At 56.2% G+C, this 13,959-nt stretch overlaps 1 protein-coding gene and 1 non-coding gene across 5 annotated transcripts; one reads left to right on the top strand and one right to left on the bottom strand.

Moving 5' to 3' along the window:
* The first annotated feature begins 1,353 nt into the window (after positions 1 to 1,353).
* On the top strand, positions 1,354 to 13,954 carry NLRX1 (NLR family member X1). Of its 4 annotated transcripts, none has more exons than XM_025465256.3 (10): positions 1,354 to 1,582; positions 3,725 to 3,880; positions 4,571 to 4,640; positions 5,089 to 5,177; positions 5,754 to 6,373; positions 6,748 to 7,569; positions 10,786 to 11,381; positions 11,610 to 11,696; positions 12,405 to 12,656; positions 13,076 to 13,954. In XM_025465256.3, exons 2-10 carry the CDS (start codon positions 3,811 to 3,813, stop codon positions 13,395 to 13,397), a joined length of 2,928 nt encoding a protein of 975 aa, XP_025321041.3. In that variant the 5' UTR covers positions 1,354 to 1,582; positions 3,725 to 3,810; the 3' UTR covers positions 13,398 to 13,954. The 4 variants fall into 4 exon arrangements, with proteins under 4 accessions (XP_025321041.3, XP_025321043.3, XP_025321040.3 ...); XM_025465258.3 differs by lacking the exon at positions 1,354 to 1,582 and adding an exon at positions 1,873 to 2,123 and having other exon boundaries at positions 5,757 to 6,373; XM_025465255.3 differs by lacking the exon at positions 1,354 to 1,582 and adding an exon at positions 1,874 to 2,123.
* On the bottom strand, positions 4,159 to 4,262 carry LOC112671561 (U6 spliceosomal RNA). Its single transcript, XR_003143692.1, has one exon. It is a non-coding gene; the product is annotated as a U6 spliceosomal RNA (small nuclear RNA).
* Positions 13,955 to 13,959: the final 5 nt, after the last annotated feature.

Here is a 13,959-nt window from a genome sequence, read left to right as displayed (position 1 = left end):
GCTCACATCCTTGCAAAGAAAGCTCTTTGGATTCTGACAATAACCCCATGAGGCTGCTAGGATGAGCATTATCATTTCCTCCTTTCACAGTGAAGAAAACCAAGGCTTGGAAAAGCAACTTGAGTGAGCTCTCCAGATACCATGCTCTTGCCAGTGTGAGCCACCTGCGATTTGTCCCACTCGTCCCACTGGCTGACCTCGGCCCTCTGCCCGGCCAATCATGCTTTGAAATGGGCCCGCTCTCCCGAAGGGCCAGCCCTTCCTGGACTCAGAGGTCATTTCCTTCAGGTGCAGCCACCTTCTGTGTCAGGCCCTGTGTGAAAGGCTAGGGGTCAGAGATGATTCAGGTAGTTCTCCATGCTATGGGTCTCCAGGACCTGGCGCCCCATCCTGACATCAGACGACAGAGCACATGCCCACAGCGTGACTCATGGTGCTTGTGTCTGCAAGAGGCCAGTCAAATTATATGTTGTTCATAAAGCCTACATGGCTGGCATAGCCACTGGGAGCAGGGAGGGGAACAGCTGGTGTTGAGCCGTGTCCAGTAACTGCAGCCAGGGGCCCGTCGGCCTGGCGTGGCTAGGTAAGTGGAGTGAAGCCAGAAGACCCCCAGGCCTGAAACGTCACCCCCGAGACCACATTCATAGCGTTGCTCTACCTCCCCTCCCCTCATCCCATTCTACTCCCCTTTCAGAGCTTTTCTTAAAATGAGAACGTTCCTTTACCCCTGCTTTCTGGAAATACCCTTCCCTTCTCGGACTTAAAATTTAAGATCTAATTCAAATGTCAGGGCAGCCCTGGGTGGCTCAGCGGTTTAGTGCCACCTTTAGCCCAGGGCCTGATCCTGGTGACCTGAGATCGAGTCCCACATCAGGCTCCCTGCATGGAGCCTGCTTCTCCCTCTGCCTGTGTCTCGGCCTCTCTCTCTGTGTGTCTCTCATGAATAAGTAAATAAAATCTTTAAAGAAAAATAATTCAAATGCCACTTTGTCTGCCAGAGGCAGTTAGTAACTTCCTCTCCCAGCCTTTCCAAAGGCTTCTGTCAGCCTCTGAAGGACCAGCATTTGGGCTACCAGCTATGCTCTGGCTCCTGCATACCTTGTTCTGGTTGCTCAGTATAAACCCAAGGCCATGTGTTCAGTGAATGAACACACATCTGCACGTGTAAATAAAACATCAACACTGCCTTCAGTCTGGATGGACAGTAGAGATCACAGAGGCCTCTTCAAGTGCTGCCCTGAGGTGCCGCTCTATGGCTTTCCCATTGCACACCTCTGTTCAGTGCACACTGCACACCTCTGTTTGCATGTGGGCGTGCCCTGGCTGTGGGCCCTGGGTGTGCTCTGTGTGGAAGCACCGGGGATGAGGGTGAGAACTTTGGGGCCCAGGAAGCCCCAGGGCTGGGCCATGACTGAGTGCCGGACGAGAAGAGCAGGTTGGGGTGGGAGTTCTCTCCCATCCCTCATCCTTACTCCTTCCTTGGTCAAAGTGTCCAGAAGCCACGCACAGAGGCCTGGGGTCCGAAGAGAGCCAGCTGCAGAGGGGGACCCAACAAGGCCTTGACTCAGATCTCTGCCAGGAGGTAGGCTGAGGGGGTGGAGAGGCACGGAGGGAAGAATGCCCTGGGGACGGGTAGGTGCCTCCGCAGCGGCCGCGGCGGGCGGGGGTGCGAGGCAGGAAGACCCAGGCGGGGCTTCCCGTTCGGGCCCTTCCGCCTCCCCCTTGGGTCAGCCTGCGCCAGGCGTCTCGGGCCACGAGGCGTCCATCCGCGCAATGGGCCGAGCGAGCGGCGAGCCCCGCCCGCCGGGGGGAGCGGCGGGCGCTGGCGCTGGCGCCGGGAGCCTGCAGGGGGCGGTCGGAGCGGCGGGGCCCGCCCGGACGGAGGCCCGCGGCCGCAGAAGTCTCCGCCCCGGGGCCTGCTCGCCGCGGCTCCCGGCTCGGGTCGCCGTCCGCTTCCTCCGCCGCCCGCGGTCGGGCCCGGCTGCCGGGGAGGCTCCGGGAGGAGGCGAGAGACGCCGGCAGCCGCGGGGAAGGCCCAGCCGGCTCGGTCGCCCCCCGCCCCGGCCGGGCCGCGGCGCGCGTGCTGCGGGGGAGTCCGCCCGCCGGACCCGGACGAGCGAGCGGTGCGCTGGGCGGGGGGCTCGCCGCGGCCTCCCCTCCTGGCTCCGAAGCCTTCGGGAGCGGGGAGAGCTGCGTGGGACCCATTTGGGGGAGGAGCTCGGCCCGCGGGAGCAGCCCCCGCGCCCTTGCTGCGGCGCCCTCCTTTTCTCCCGGGCCGCGGAGCGGGGCGGTGTGGGGTGATCTCTGGAAATGCCCCCCCCCCCCCAGCTCCGCGAGCCCCGTGTGGAGGTGGCGGCCCTGCAGCCGGTTTGATCCCACTGAGCCGGGCGCCTCCAGCTTCCTTAGCTTCCCGGGGCCTTCTCTGCCCGCTTCCCCGGCCCCGGGACCTCTGCTCCGAGCCCCAGCCCTGCACTGGTTGGCCCTGCTGGCGGTTGGGCTTCAGGCAGCTGATTATCCCAGAGCGTGACCTCCCCTTAAGGACAGGCGGGGTCCCGGATAGCAGCACACTGCTCCGTGTAAGGGGCATCAGGAGAGACTTCCTGGAAGAGGGGGCCTTTGAGCAGGGCCTTAAAAGATCGTGTAAGATTCTAACAAGGGAGCAAGGCCATGCCAAGCCCAAAAAAGTGTATGCACAAAGTTAGGAAAAGTGTGAGCAGGAATTTGGTGAGCCGGGCAGATGCTGTCTGGGTTGGGGGCAAACTCCAAAAACTAGCTATTGTGGGTGGGCTAAGTGTTTGGACTCAACCTGTAACGTAGGATTTTAGGGAGGTGATCTGTAGCTGGGAAGACAGATTGGAATGGGGTGGGCCGAGGCTGAAGGCAGAGACCAGGAAGGAGCGGGAGGGGCCCCAGAAGTGCACAGAGGGTCTATGGTAGCACAGGAAGGGCATAGGGATCATGCAATAGGACCAGACTGGCAAAGCACTGGGAGAAGGACTATTCGACCCAGACCCACCGTAAGAAGGAGGGGAGACCAAGAGGTCAGGTTCCTAGTATAAATGTGTGATTGGGTAGATATGCAGCAAAGTAAAAGGGGAGGAGGGCGAGGAGTGTATTTGTGAAGCTTGAAGAAGGGGCAGGATAGCCAGATGGAGATGTCAAGTAGGAAGTTCATTCATTTGTTCATTTATTATTTATGCCAGCCTCAAAGGCAGCTGACATAAAAGTCACAGAGAAGATAAAATGATAAAATCATTAAAACTCAGCTAACAGGACCTGATAGCAGAGGGGAAAAAAAAACACAGAGGAGAGTAGATGATTGTTACCTGAAAATGTAGGTCCAGAAAAGCCATTGAAAATGAACGCTGGACTCATGTGAGCTTGCTAGCAGCCAAGAAAAAAAAAAAGAAAAAAAAAAAAGGACACCTAAATAAAGCAGCAGGCTGAGACTCAGGAGAAAGGCCCTCATGAAGGCCCAGGGGAGAGGCAGAGGTGGTAGGAGATAAAATGGCATCTGTCAAGTGGGGGATATAGGAGAGGAAGTCAATCCGAAGGCCAGCCAGGCCAGGGCTTTCCCATGGCTGACATTTAAGGAAGGGCTGATACTTCCCAAGGAGGAAGGAGGAAGGCCTTTCTGTGGCCTGAACAGGGAGGTAGGGATGGGAAGGGGTGTGTGTGTATATGTGTGTGTGTGTTTTGTCCATTCATACAAGTCTTCTTGCAGGGGAACAGGATAGAAGGTGGCGCACTAAGTCCCCTGGATAGAAGGTGGCGCACTAAGGCCCCTGGGCTCTGACCTTCTTCTCTACCATGAGGTGGGGCCGCCGTTTGCCCAGGGTCACTTGGGGCCCTGGTCTGGGAAGAGGACTCCAGTCAGCAGGTGAGCAGGAAGCAGGGGTTTCTGTTTCTACCTCTCCTCTTCAGAGTCCAGATGGTGTCTCTAAGAGAGCAGGGATCCAGACACCAGGTGTGTTAGCCCCAGCTCTGAGATTCACAAACTGTTGGCCTTGGGCAACTCATCTCACTTCCCTGAGGTTCCCTGTTTCCCATCCTAAAGTGAGGGAGTCAAGCTAGATGATCTTTGAGGGTCCCTGTAGCTACATGAAGTCTAGGATCACTTGTCTGATTTCATTTTGCATCCAACAAATATATATATTTTTAAATATGGAATGCTTCACGAATTTGCGTGTCATCCTTGTGCAGGGGCCGTGCTAATCTCTGTATCGTTCCAATTTTAGTATATGTGCTGCCAAAGCGAGCACTGCATCCAACAAATATTTATTAAGAGCGTGCTGTGTGCCAGACCTTGTGCTAAGTTCTAAGTATGTCATTATAAACAAAAATAGATGTGGTCTCTGCTCTCATGGAGGGAGGTGGGGCAGAAATGAATGTTAATCAAATAATCACACAATGAGATATAAAATTGTATAGTAACTGCCACAAAGGGGCAGTACATGATGCTGCGAGGACAAATAATGGAGGATTTGATGTAGATGTGAAGTCTGTGTGTTGGTGGGGAAATGTGGATGGGCTCTGGATGCTATTTCCGCCTTCCCCTTTCTCTCTGCAGATGAACGAATCCCCTTCCTGATCCACTGGAGTTGGCCTCTAAAAGGGGGGCTTCCCCGTGGGCTCCCTAGGTGAGGCCTCCATGTTGTGCCCTAGAACACATCTGGGCAAAGCAGAGTAGCCCAGGAAGGGTCAGGACTTGGAGATAGCTTGATCCCCCTGTCCCCGCCCCTTCCCAGAGTGAGGGTACCGAGTCAGCTACCAGGCCTAAGAGGAAATTGGTTTCCCTTATCTGTAGTACAAGCTCGGAGGGCAGCCGGAGGGAGGATCTGTGGGAAGTGGGTGGAGTTCTAGGCAGGCAGTCAGCAGAGCTGGAATAAGGGGCAGGGTTGGGGATAAGACCTCAGTTCCTGGGAAGGATGTGAGAGTTAGACAAGGCTCTCGACTTGGGTGTCCAGGGTCAGGCCTAGATCTCAGGAAGCTAGAAGTCCAGCAATTCAGGCAGGCCTGGACTCTGAGCCTGTACAGAGGCTGGGCCTAGTAGCTGAGCCCCAGCTCATCCCTTCTTCTTGTTCTTAGGGCCTTTGTACGTCACCGTGGAAGCTCAGCGGGGAGTGGCCCTCCATCCAGAAGGCATGGATCGTTGTTCCAGGGCCTCTCTGCATCTGGTAAAACCTGAGGGGAGAGGCTGCCTGGGATCCCAGTGGCCAGGGATTGGGAGGTGGGGAGCTGGGTCTGGAGGGAGAAGCAGGCAGGAAGAAGGAGGCATAGAGGATCCACTGCCATCATCCTTCAGCGGGCAAACCCTACCCCTGCATCACACCCCTCCCTGTGTGTGGACGTTCCATCGTCCACCTGTCCAGGTATCCCTCCCTGCAACACTTTGCAGGGCATACCTACCACACTTACCATGTACTAAGCACTGGGAGGCACATATCATCCCTACCTTCAACAGACTGGTCTAACGGTCACGTGGAGATTGCCCGCAGACAACCACGCAACTGTTCAACCTAGGTTTGGCATCACTTGTCTCATGGCTCACCACTTTCTGCCATGGAGGTTCCAAACGTTCTGGACAGTCTATTGTCTGAGAGAGTCCTAGATACATAGCACCATCCTCGGTCTCCATATCCTGGTGCTGGGTCTTGCTCTGCAGCCTGACCCTACCACCACCCTTGCCATCCCTAAGCTCCTGCATCTTCCAGCCCCTTTCCTTGACCCATCCCCCTTGCTTTCCCACCCAGAAGCTGTCCAGCACCACCGCCAGAATCTGGCCGAGTGGTTCACCCGGCTGCCCAGAGAAGAGCGCCAGTTTGGCCCCACCTTTGCACTGGACACAGTCCACGTGGACCCTGTGATCCGCGAGAGCACCCCAGATGAGCTGCTTCGCCCATCGGCCCAGCTGACCCTGGGGCATCAGCACCCCCTGGCTGGACTCCCCCCTCTGGCCCTGTCTCAGCTCTTTGACCCAGATGCCTGCGGGCGCCGGGTGCAGACTGTGGTGCTGTATGGCACGGTGGGCACGGGCAAGAGCACGCTGGTGCGCAAGATGGTTCTGGACTGGTGCTACGGACGGTTGCCGGCCTTCGAGCTGCTCATCCCCTTCTCCTGTGAGGACCTGTCCTCCCTGGGCCCTGCCCCAGCCTCCTTGTGCCAACTCGTGGCTCAGCGCTACACGCCCCTGAAGGAGATTCTTCCTCTGATGGCTGCTGCTGGGTCCCGCCTGCTCTTTGTGCTCCACGGCCTGGAGCATCTCAACCTCGACTTCCGGTTAGCGGGAACCGGCCTTTGCAGTGACCCCAAGGAGCCAAAGGCGCCAGCTGCCATCATGGTCAACCTGTTGCGCAAATACATGCTGCCTGAGGTGAGTGGCCTCCTGCCCCGCCCCTGCCACGGCTGTCCCTAACTCGTCCCCCCGAAAGACTTGTGTCCTGACCCCACATGTTTCTCCATCAGTTCAAACCTGCCCCTCCGTGTCCCAACTGCGTGTCTTTGCGCAAGTCACTAACTTGTCCAAGCTTTGTTTCCTTCTCTCCCTGAGCTGTCCTGATCAGACGAGATCCTGCCTAGAAGGCACCTCACACAGGGCCCTGGTCATAGTGCAGGCTCAGTAACAGTTATAATTACCTTGCTCATCCTCATCCTCATCCTTGGACACTCGGTCTTCACGGGCTTTCTGGGGATTGAGGCAATGAGGACACGAAGGTCCTTCTTAACCCTCAACTGTGCTGTCCCCAGGCCAGCATTCTGGTGACCACCCGGCCCTCGGCCATCGGCCGAATCCCCAGCAAGTACGTGGGCCGCTATGGTGAGATCTGTGGCTTCTCTGATACCAACCTGCAGAAGCTCTACTTCCAGCTCCGCCTCAACCAGCCAGACTGTGGGTATGGAGCTGGGGGTGCGGGGATCTCGATCACCCCGGCTCAGCGGGACAACCTGGTGGAGATGCTCTCCCGGAACCTGGAGGGGCACCACCAGATTGCCGCTGCCTGCTTCCTGCCCTCCTACTGCTGGCTTGTCTGCGCCACCCTGCACTTCCTGCATGCCCCCACACCACCCGGCCAGACCCTCACGAGCATTTACACCAGCTTCCTGCGTCTAAACTTCAACGGGGAGATGCTGGACAGCACTGACCCATCCAAGCTGTCCCTCATGGCCTATGCAGCCCGAACCATGGGCAAGTTGGCCTACGAGGGTGTGTCCTCCCGCAAGACCTACTTCTCCGAAGAGGACGTCCGCAGCTGCCTGGAAGCTGGCGTCAAGACGGAGGAAGAGTTCCAGCTGCTACATGTCTTCCGCCGGGACGCCCTGACGTTTTTCCTGGCCCCTTGTGTGGAACCCGGGCACCGGGGCACTTTTGTGTTCATCGTTCCGGCCATGCAGGAGTACCTGGCCGCCCTCTACATCGTGCTGGGTTTGCGAAAGACCACCCTGCAGCAGGTGGGCAAGGAAGTGGCCGAGCTCGTGGGCCGTGTCGGGGAGGACGTTAGTCTGGTCCTGGGCATCGTGGCCAAGCTTCTGCCCCTGCGAGCTCTGCCTCTGCTCCTCAACCTGCTCAAGGTAACGAACGGCCCCAGGGTCCCAGGGCCCCAGGCTCTCCATCCCCCATATGCCCCTTTCACCTCTTGCTCCTCCCCCAGAAGGCACCTGCTGCTTCCTGCATAGCTGTGAGTCCTGTTCCTGACTCTGGCTTCAGATTTGGGCAATCTGGCTCCCAAACATAAGGGAGGGGGAGGGAGAAAGCATGGGCTGAGGATGGCTCAAAGGCTGGGAGGACGATATGAGGCCACAGGGATGTTAATGACAATCCCGTGACCTTAGCAATGGTTTTCTATTTGCTTTTTGCGTCTCTTCTCCTGGTCTTTGTTGGTGGGAGGTGGGAGTCACCACCGTCCAAGGTCTGTCCTCTGCTTTGCAGGCCCAGAAACTCCAATGTATCTAGAGGTGGTTAGACTCTGGGAATGATGACTCATCCTAACTAAATCACCAGAGACAAGTTTATAAAGCAGATGCCATTTTATTCATTTATACCGGGAGGATAAATGGCATCGGTAATTGACTTAGGATAGTGCAGGCCTGTTCCAGAATCCCAATTACAGGCCTGAGGACTGTGTCAGGAGCAGGGCGGATATGCTACGTTTCTGAGGGGAGGAAGGATCCACCCTCTGGTGATGGCTATCAGGTGCCTTGTCAAGGAAATATTATTATGATTCCTTGTTAATTTTTAAAAAAATATTTATTTTATTTTATTTATTTGAGAGAGTGAGAGGCGCGTGCAAGTCCACTAGCTGGGGGAAAGGCAGAGGGAGAGGGAGAAGCAGACTCCCTGCTCAGCAGGGAGCCGGATGTGGGGCTCAATTCCAGGACCCTGAGATCATGACCTGAGCTAGAAGCAGACACTTAACCAACTGAGCCACCCAGGTGCCCCTATGATTCCTTTTTTAGATAAAGAAGCTGAGGCTCACAGGGGCCAAGTAATTTGTCCAAGGTCACTCAGATAGTGGATTAGCTGGGATCTAAGTCCAGGTTTTGTTATTCCAAAGCCTGTGCTCTCTCTGCCAAACTTTACTGATATATTATGGACATTTCTGTTAAGCTCCTGTGCCTTGCTGGGTAACCCTGGTCCTCTCTAGGAATGTTTCAATAGCCTGTCCTGAGGAGTCAGAGTCCCGGTCAGTGCTGGCAAAACTTTAACAAGTTTTTCTCTTTTTAGATTTTATTTATTTATTTATGAGAGACACAGAGAGAAACAGGCTCCATGCAGGAAGCCAGGTGCGGGACTTGATCCCAGACTCTGAGATCACACCCTGAGCCAAAGGCACATGCTTAACCACTGAGCTACCCAGGCTCCCAACAAGTTTTCCTTTTTTTTTTTTTTTTTTTTTTAAGTTTTCCTTTTTATAGGCAGCAGAGCATAGGGGTTAGGAACAGGGATTCAGTAATCCAGCTCTGTGGGTTCAAATCGAGGCTCTGCCACTTACTAGCTGTGTAATCTTGGACAAGTTACTTAACCTCTCTGTACCTCCAAGTCCTTATCTGTTAAATGGAGATAATAGAATCTATATCATTGGCCTAATATGAGGACTAAATGTATTCATTCTTAGGCACATAGGAAGTTCTATTTAAGTGTTTGTTAAACATAAAAAAAAAAAAACAGGCAGCCCACCCCTTCTCCCATCATTGCCTCAGAAAGGGGGGTAATGGCATTGCTGCGGCCAGCCCACCCTTTGAGGATGGGCTTGCCTGCTCTGGATTATAGTGAGAGGCTGTGGTCTCCTGACAGGGTTCAAAGAGCCCCTCAGTGCTCCCTATTGTTAGTCCCACAACTGTGAGCCCTCTGGGAAGGAGGGTTGCCTGGCAGAGGACTAGTCTCACCTGTTTCTTCAGCCTATTGACTCAGCTTCATGGGGTGACATTTCCTCATCTTATCACCAGGTGACTGTTTTGGGAGGAGCACTAGAGCCTCCACAGAAGGAACCTCACCTGTAAAAAGTAAAAAAAAATGAGGGGCACCTGGGTGGCTCAGTCGGTTAAGTGTCTGCCTTCAGCTTAGGTCATGATCCCAGGATCCCGGGATGGAGCCCCAAATCAGGCTCCCTGCTCAGCAGGGAGTCTGCTCCTCCCTCTCTCTTTGCTTGTCCCTCTACCTGCTTGCTTATGCGCTCATGTGCTCTCTCTCTGCCAAATACATAAACAAAATCTTAAAAAAAAAAAAGTGAAAAAAATAAAATCAGCCCACAAAACAGCCTCGCGGTTCCTTGCCTGAGGTCTGGGCCCCGTCTTCCCTTTCGGCCCCAGTGCAATGGGGAGACAATGTCCCAAGCCTCCTAAACATTAATTTCTCCAACAAATATTTGAGCACCTGCTGTGTGCCAGGCAATGTGTTAGATTCTGAGGAAGAAACAATGAACAACACCCCGGGTTTCTGCCCTTCCTTGTCCTCCGGTAGAAACACAAACGTGTCACCATAACCATGTAATTTAAAATTGCAGTGAGTGCTTGGGAAGCAAAGTTCCAGGTGCTGTGAACATGTGTAAGTGGGGGCCCTGGTTTAGGGGGAAGGATAAGGAAAACCTCTCTGCAGGAAGGGCATTTAATCGGATCCCTGGAGGATTAGCCAGGAGAAGAACTGGGAGGGGAGGGCGCAGCACCCCAGGAAGAGAGTCAGCTTTGAAGGAAGAGAACTGTGATCCTGTCAAAAAAAAAAAAAAAAAAAAATCACAAGACTGAGAAAAGCCAAAGGGACAGAAGCAGAGTGTGTGAGTGTGAGAGGTTTGTGGCTGGACGCAGTGTGGCTGGCCGGCGCCAGATCCTGCAGGGTCTGCAAGGAACAGGAGTGATGTCCGTCATTGTTGCTGGGATGACCACAATCCTGTGGAGGATATGGATGTCTTGGTAGCCTGGCACCCAGCAAAATGCAAAACAGATGCTAATTCCTTCCCACCACTGGGCTTGCAAATATATGGGTTGTTTGGGAAAAAGAATTTCTTAAGGTCCCAAGTATATGACTCGTGTCCAGAGGTGTCTCTGGAAAGGTCAAATTGGGGCCAAATCATGACAGATTTTCTATTCCACATGGGCAGTGGGGAGCCATGGCAGGTGCTGCGGGGGGGTGGGGGGCAGTAGTATGATCAGAGAAATGGTGCTGCACGTTTAAAAGAGATGGTGAGGCCTGAGCGGGCGGGAGAGCACACCTCTTGCTGAGCTTTGAAGGCTGAGTGGGACACAGGAGGCCAAGGGGCTGCAGCACCTGCCCCCACCCCCATGCTTTCCCAGGTGGTGCCGCGCGTATTTGGGCGCGTGGTGGGAAAGAGCCGCGAGGCGGTGGCCCAGGCCATGGTGCTGGAGATGTTCCGAGAGGAGGATTACTACAACGACGATGTCCTGGACCAGATGGGTGCCAGTATCCTGGGCGTGGAGGGCCCCCGGCGGCACCCAGATGAGCCTCCCGACGATGAGGTCTTCGAGCTCTTCCCCATGTTCATGGGAGGGCTTCTCTCTGCGCACAACCGGGCCGTGCTGGCTCAGCTCGGCTGCCCCATCAAGACCCTGGATGCCGTGGAGAATGCCCAGGCCATCAAGAAGAAGTTGGGCAAGCTGGGCCGGCAGGTGCTGCCCCCATCAGAGCTCCTTGACCATCTCTTCTTCCACTACGAGTTCCAGAATCAGCGCTTCTCCGCTGAGGTGCTCAGCTCCCTGCGCCAGCTCAACCTGGCGGGTGTGCGGATGACGCCCCTCAAGTGCACGGTGGTGGCAGCTGTACTGGGCAGCGGCAGGCACTCCCTGGATGAGGTGAACTTGGCCTCCTGTCAGCTGGACCCTGCTGGGCTGCGCACACTCATGCCTGTCTTACTGCGCGCCCGGAAGCTAGGGTGAGGTTCAAGCCTGGGCATGAAGACAGGAGAGGGTTGGGGGTGAAGAGATGGGGAAAGAAGATGCTAGGGATGCCAAGGTTGGGAGGAAGGACCGGGGGTGGGATGGATAAGTTGGGTGTGTGTGAGGGTGATGGGCAACAGGAGGGAGGGCACGGTGGGAAGGCAGGCTCCATGCAGAACTCCTCCCTTGCTTCTTACCTCCCCTCTGGCCACCTCCTGTTCCAGCCTGCAACTCAACAGCCTGGGCCCTGAAGCCTGCGGGGTCCTCCGGGACCTGCTGCTGCATGATCAGTGCCAAATTACCACCCTGCGGTGAGTGTTTCAGGAGGGGGGCTGGAGGGAGGATCTGGCCATGCTGGTGGCAGGCTGAGGTCAAAGGTGAGCTTCCTGCCTCACAGTGCTCCTGGTGCTGGGCCACCCACGCTGTGATCAAGGGGGTGGGAGCCTAGACCCTGGCCTGCCCCCCCATGTCCAGACAGGCAGCAGGGTAGAGGAATGATGCTTCCAAGAATAGGTGCTAAGAAAGCCTCTAAGTGGCTAAAAGCAGTGTGGGTTGGGAGGGGTGGGGAATAATACCCAGGCTGCTTGCCTGGTAGTGGTGCCACTGACACCCTCCCAGGATTTTCCCTGTCACCTCACAAGGATGACCCTAATGCTGGGCACTCAGTAGATGCTGCCAAAGTGCTGCCTGATTTACTAGGAACCCAGAAGCGGAGTTCTGGTTGGGGTAACGGGAGGTGAATGAGGAGGAGGGCCAGGGGCATCTGGGGTGTGAGGTGAGAAAGGGAGGAAGAGGAGAAGAAGTAATGATGAAGAGGGGAGTCAGGGCAGGAGATGGGAGGAAGGAGGGGCCATCGGCTCCCACCCTGCTCCTCCTCCCCTGCAGCGTCCCACACCCTCTGTTTCTTTTCTTTGTGTCCGGGCTCACCTCTACCCTGGGCTGGGTGTCCCTTCCGTCCAAGTCCCGACACCTGGCACCTGCCACAGGCCCTCATAACCTCTGGCTGCTTGTGGCTGTAGGCTGTCCAACAACCCACTGACAGTGGCTGGCGCGGCCCTGCTGGTGGAGGGACTGGCAGGAAACAGTTCGCTGACCCACCTGTCCCTGCTGCACACGGGCCTCGGGGATGAGGGCCTGAAGCTCCTGGCTGCCCAGCTGGACCGGAATCAACAGCTGCAGGAGCTGAACGTGGCCTACAACGGTGCTGGCGACGCAGCGGCCCTGGCCCTGGCCACGGCTGCCCGGGACCACCCTTCCTTGGAGCTGCTGCAGTAAGTCTCGTTGCCGGCCCATCGCCCCACCTTGGCCAGAAGCTGTTTCCAGCCCTGGGTTCTCCCTCCCTGTGTCCACTGTGTTTTTCCTGCCGAAGGGCCCATCCTCTGTCCCTGCCTTCTCACTACCCTTCCTGGGCCGGCTTCTGAACCACATCACTTCTCTGTGACTGGCCCTTACCCTGCCCCGATTCCCTGCTATCATTTTTCTTAGGCCCCAGTGGCCCCGTCTTTACTGCCCCTGGTCCCGCTGAATTCAGGTGTCGCCCCTGCCTCCTGTTGTCTGCCACCCTCCCATCACTGGTGCGTTGTGGGCACTTGTTCCATCACGTTCTGCAGCCAGGGAATGAGTTATGAGAATTCCCTTCTGCCTCTGTCTCAGAGCTCCTCCGAGTGCCATCTTCTCTTCTCTCTCCTAGCCTCTACTTCAATGAGCTGAGCTCAGAGGGCCGCCAGACCCTGCGGGACTTGGGGGATGCTGCTAAAGGCCGTGCTCGGGTGGTAGTGTCGCTGACGGAGGGGACGGCAGTGTCTGAGTACTGGTCGGTGATCCTTAGTGAAGTCCAGCGAAACCTCAACAGCTGGGATCGGGGCCGTGTCCGGCGCCACCTTGAACTACTGCTTCGTGACCTGGAAGACAGCCGAGGGGCCACTCTTAACCCCTGGCGCAAGGCCCAGCTGCTACGTGTGGAGGGTGAGGTCAGGGCCCTCCTGGAGCAGCTGGGAGGTGCTGGGAGCTGATATAGTGGCACTGGGCACCTAGCTGCGTGACCCCTGGGCCGAAGAGCCTTCCCTCTGTGGCCTCCTGGTTTGCACTACTGCTTCCAGGAAGATCTTTCTGGGGCTGGTGGTAAAGGGATAGGCACAACTGTGCCAGCTGCTTTCCTGGGGCATGTCCATCCATTGCTCTCAAGTCCAGGAACAGGGCTCCTCTCCATTGGGGCCAGGAGGACTGAGACTCATGCTGTGGCAGCCAGTTGCCCGGCAGCGCCACCAGCCTTTCCTCTGTCCTCCCGAGGAGCTTCTGATTGTGCCACCAGGGGGCGCACTTCTTAAGTGACCTGGCCAAAGGCGCGGCCATCCAGGTGCACCAGAAGGCCTGTCCCTTCTGCCTTGCTGCTTATCAGAGGACGCTGAGGATGCCTGCGGCCACCTCCTTCTCTTGTTGGTGCCTTCTCCTCCCCTTCATGTTCCCTTCCTCAACATCGTACCTGTATCGGGTACAGATACCGTACTTGGTGGCTTCTAGGGACATGCCCACTGACTTGCTTCCATTAAAAAGCTGTGTCTTCCACCTACTGTG

Source organism: Canis lupus, chromosome 5 (genome assembly GCF_003254725.2).
Source record: "Canis lupus dingo isolate Sandy chromosome 5, ASM325472v2, whole genome shotgun sequence".
NCBI classification, from domain to species: Eukaryota; Metazoa; Chordata; class Mammalia; order Carnivora; family Canidae; genus Canis; species Canis lupus.
The sequence above is the reverse complement of the archived record's forward strand: the minus strand, read 5'-3'. Positions and strand labels throughout refer to the sequence as shown.

Excerpts from the sequence above, each read along its gene's own strand:
- NLRX1 (XM_025465256.3), top strand. The coding sequence starts at position 3,811 with ATGAGGTGGGGCCGCCGTTTGCCCAGGGTCACTTGGGGCCCTGGTCTG. Across the intron at positions 11,697-12,404 it reads TGCCAAATTACCACCCTGCG|GCTGTCCAACAACCCACTGA; the intron begins GTGAGTGTTTCA and ends TTGTGGCTGTAG. Across the intron at positions 12,657-13,075 it reads CCTTCCTTGGAGCTGCTGCA|CCTCTACTTCAATGAGCTGA; the intron begins GTAAGTCTCGTT and ends TCTCTCTCCTAG.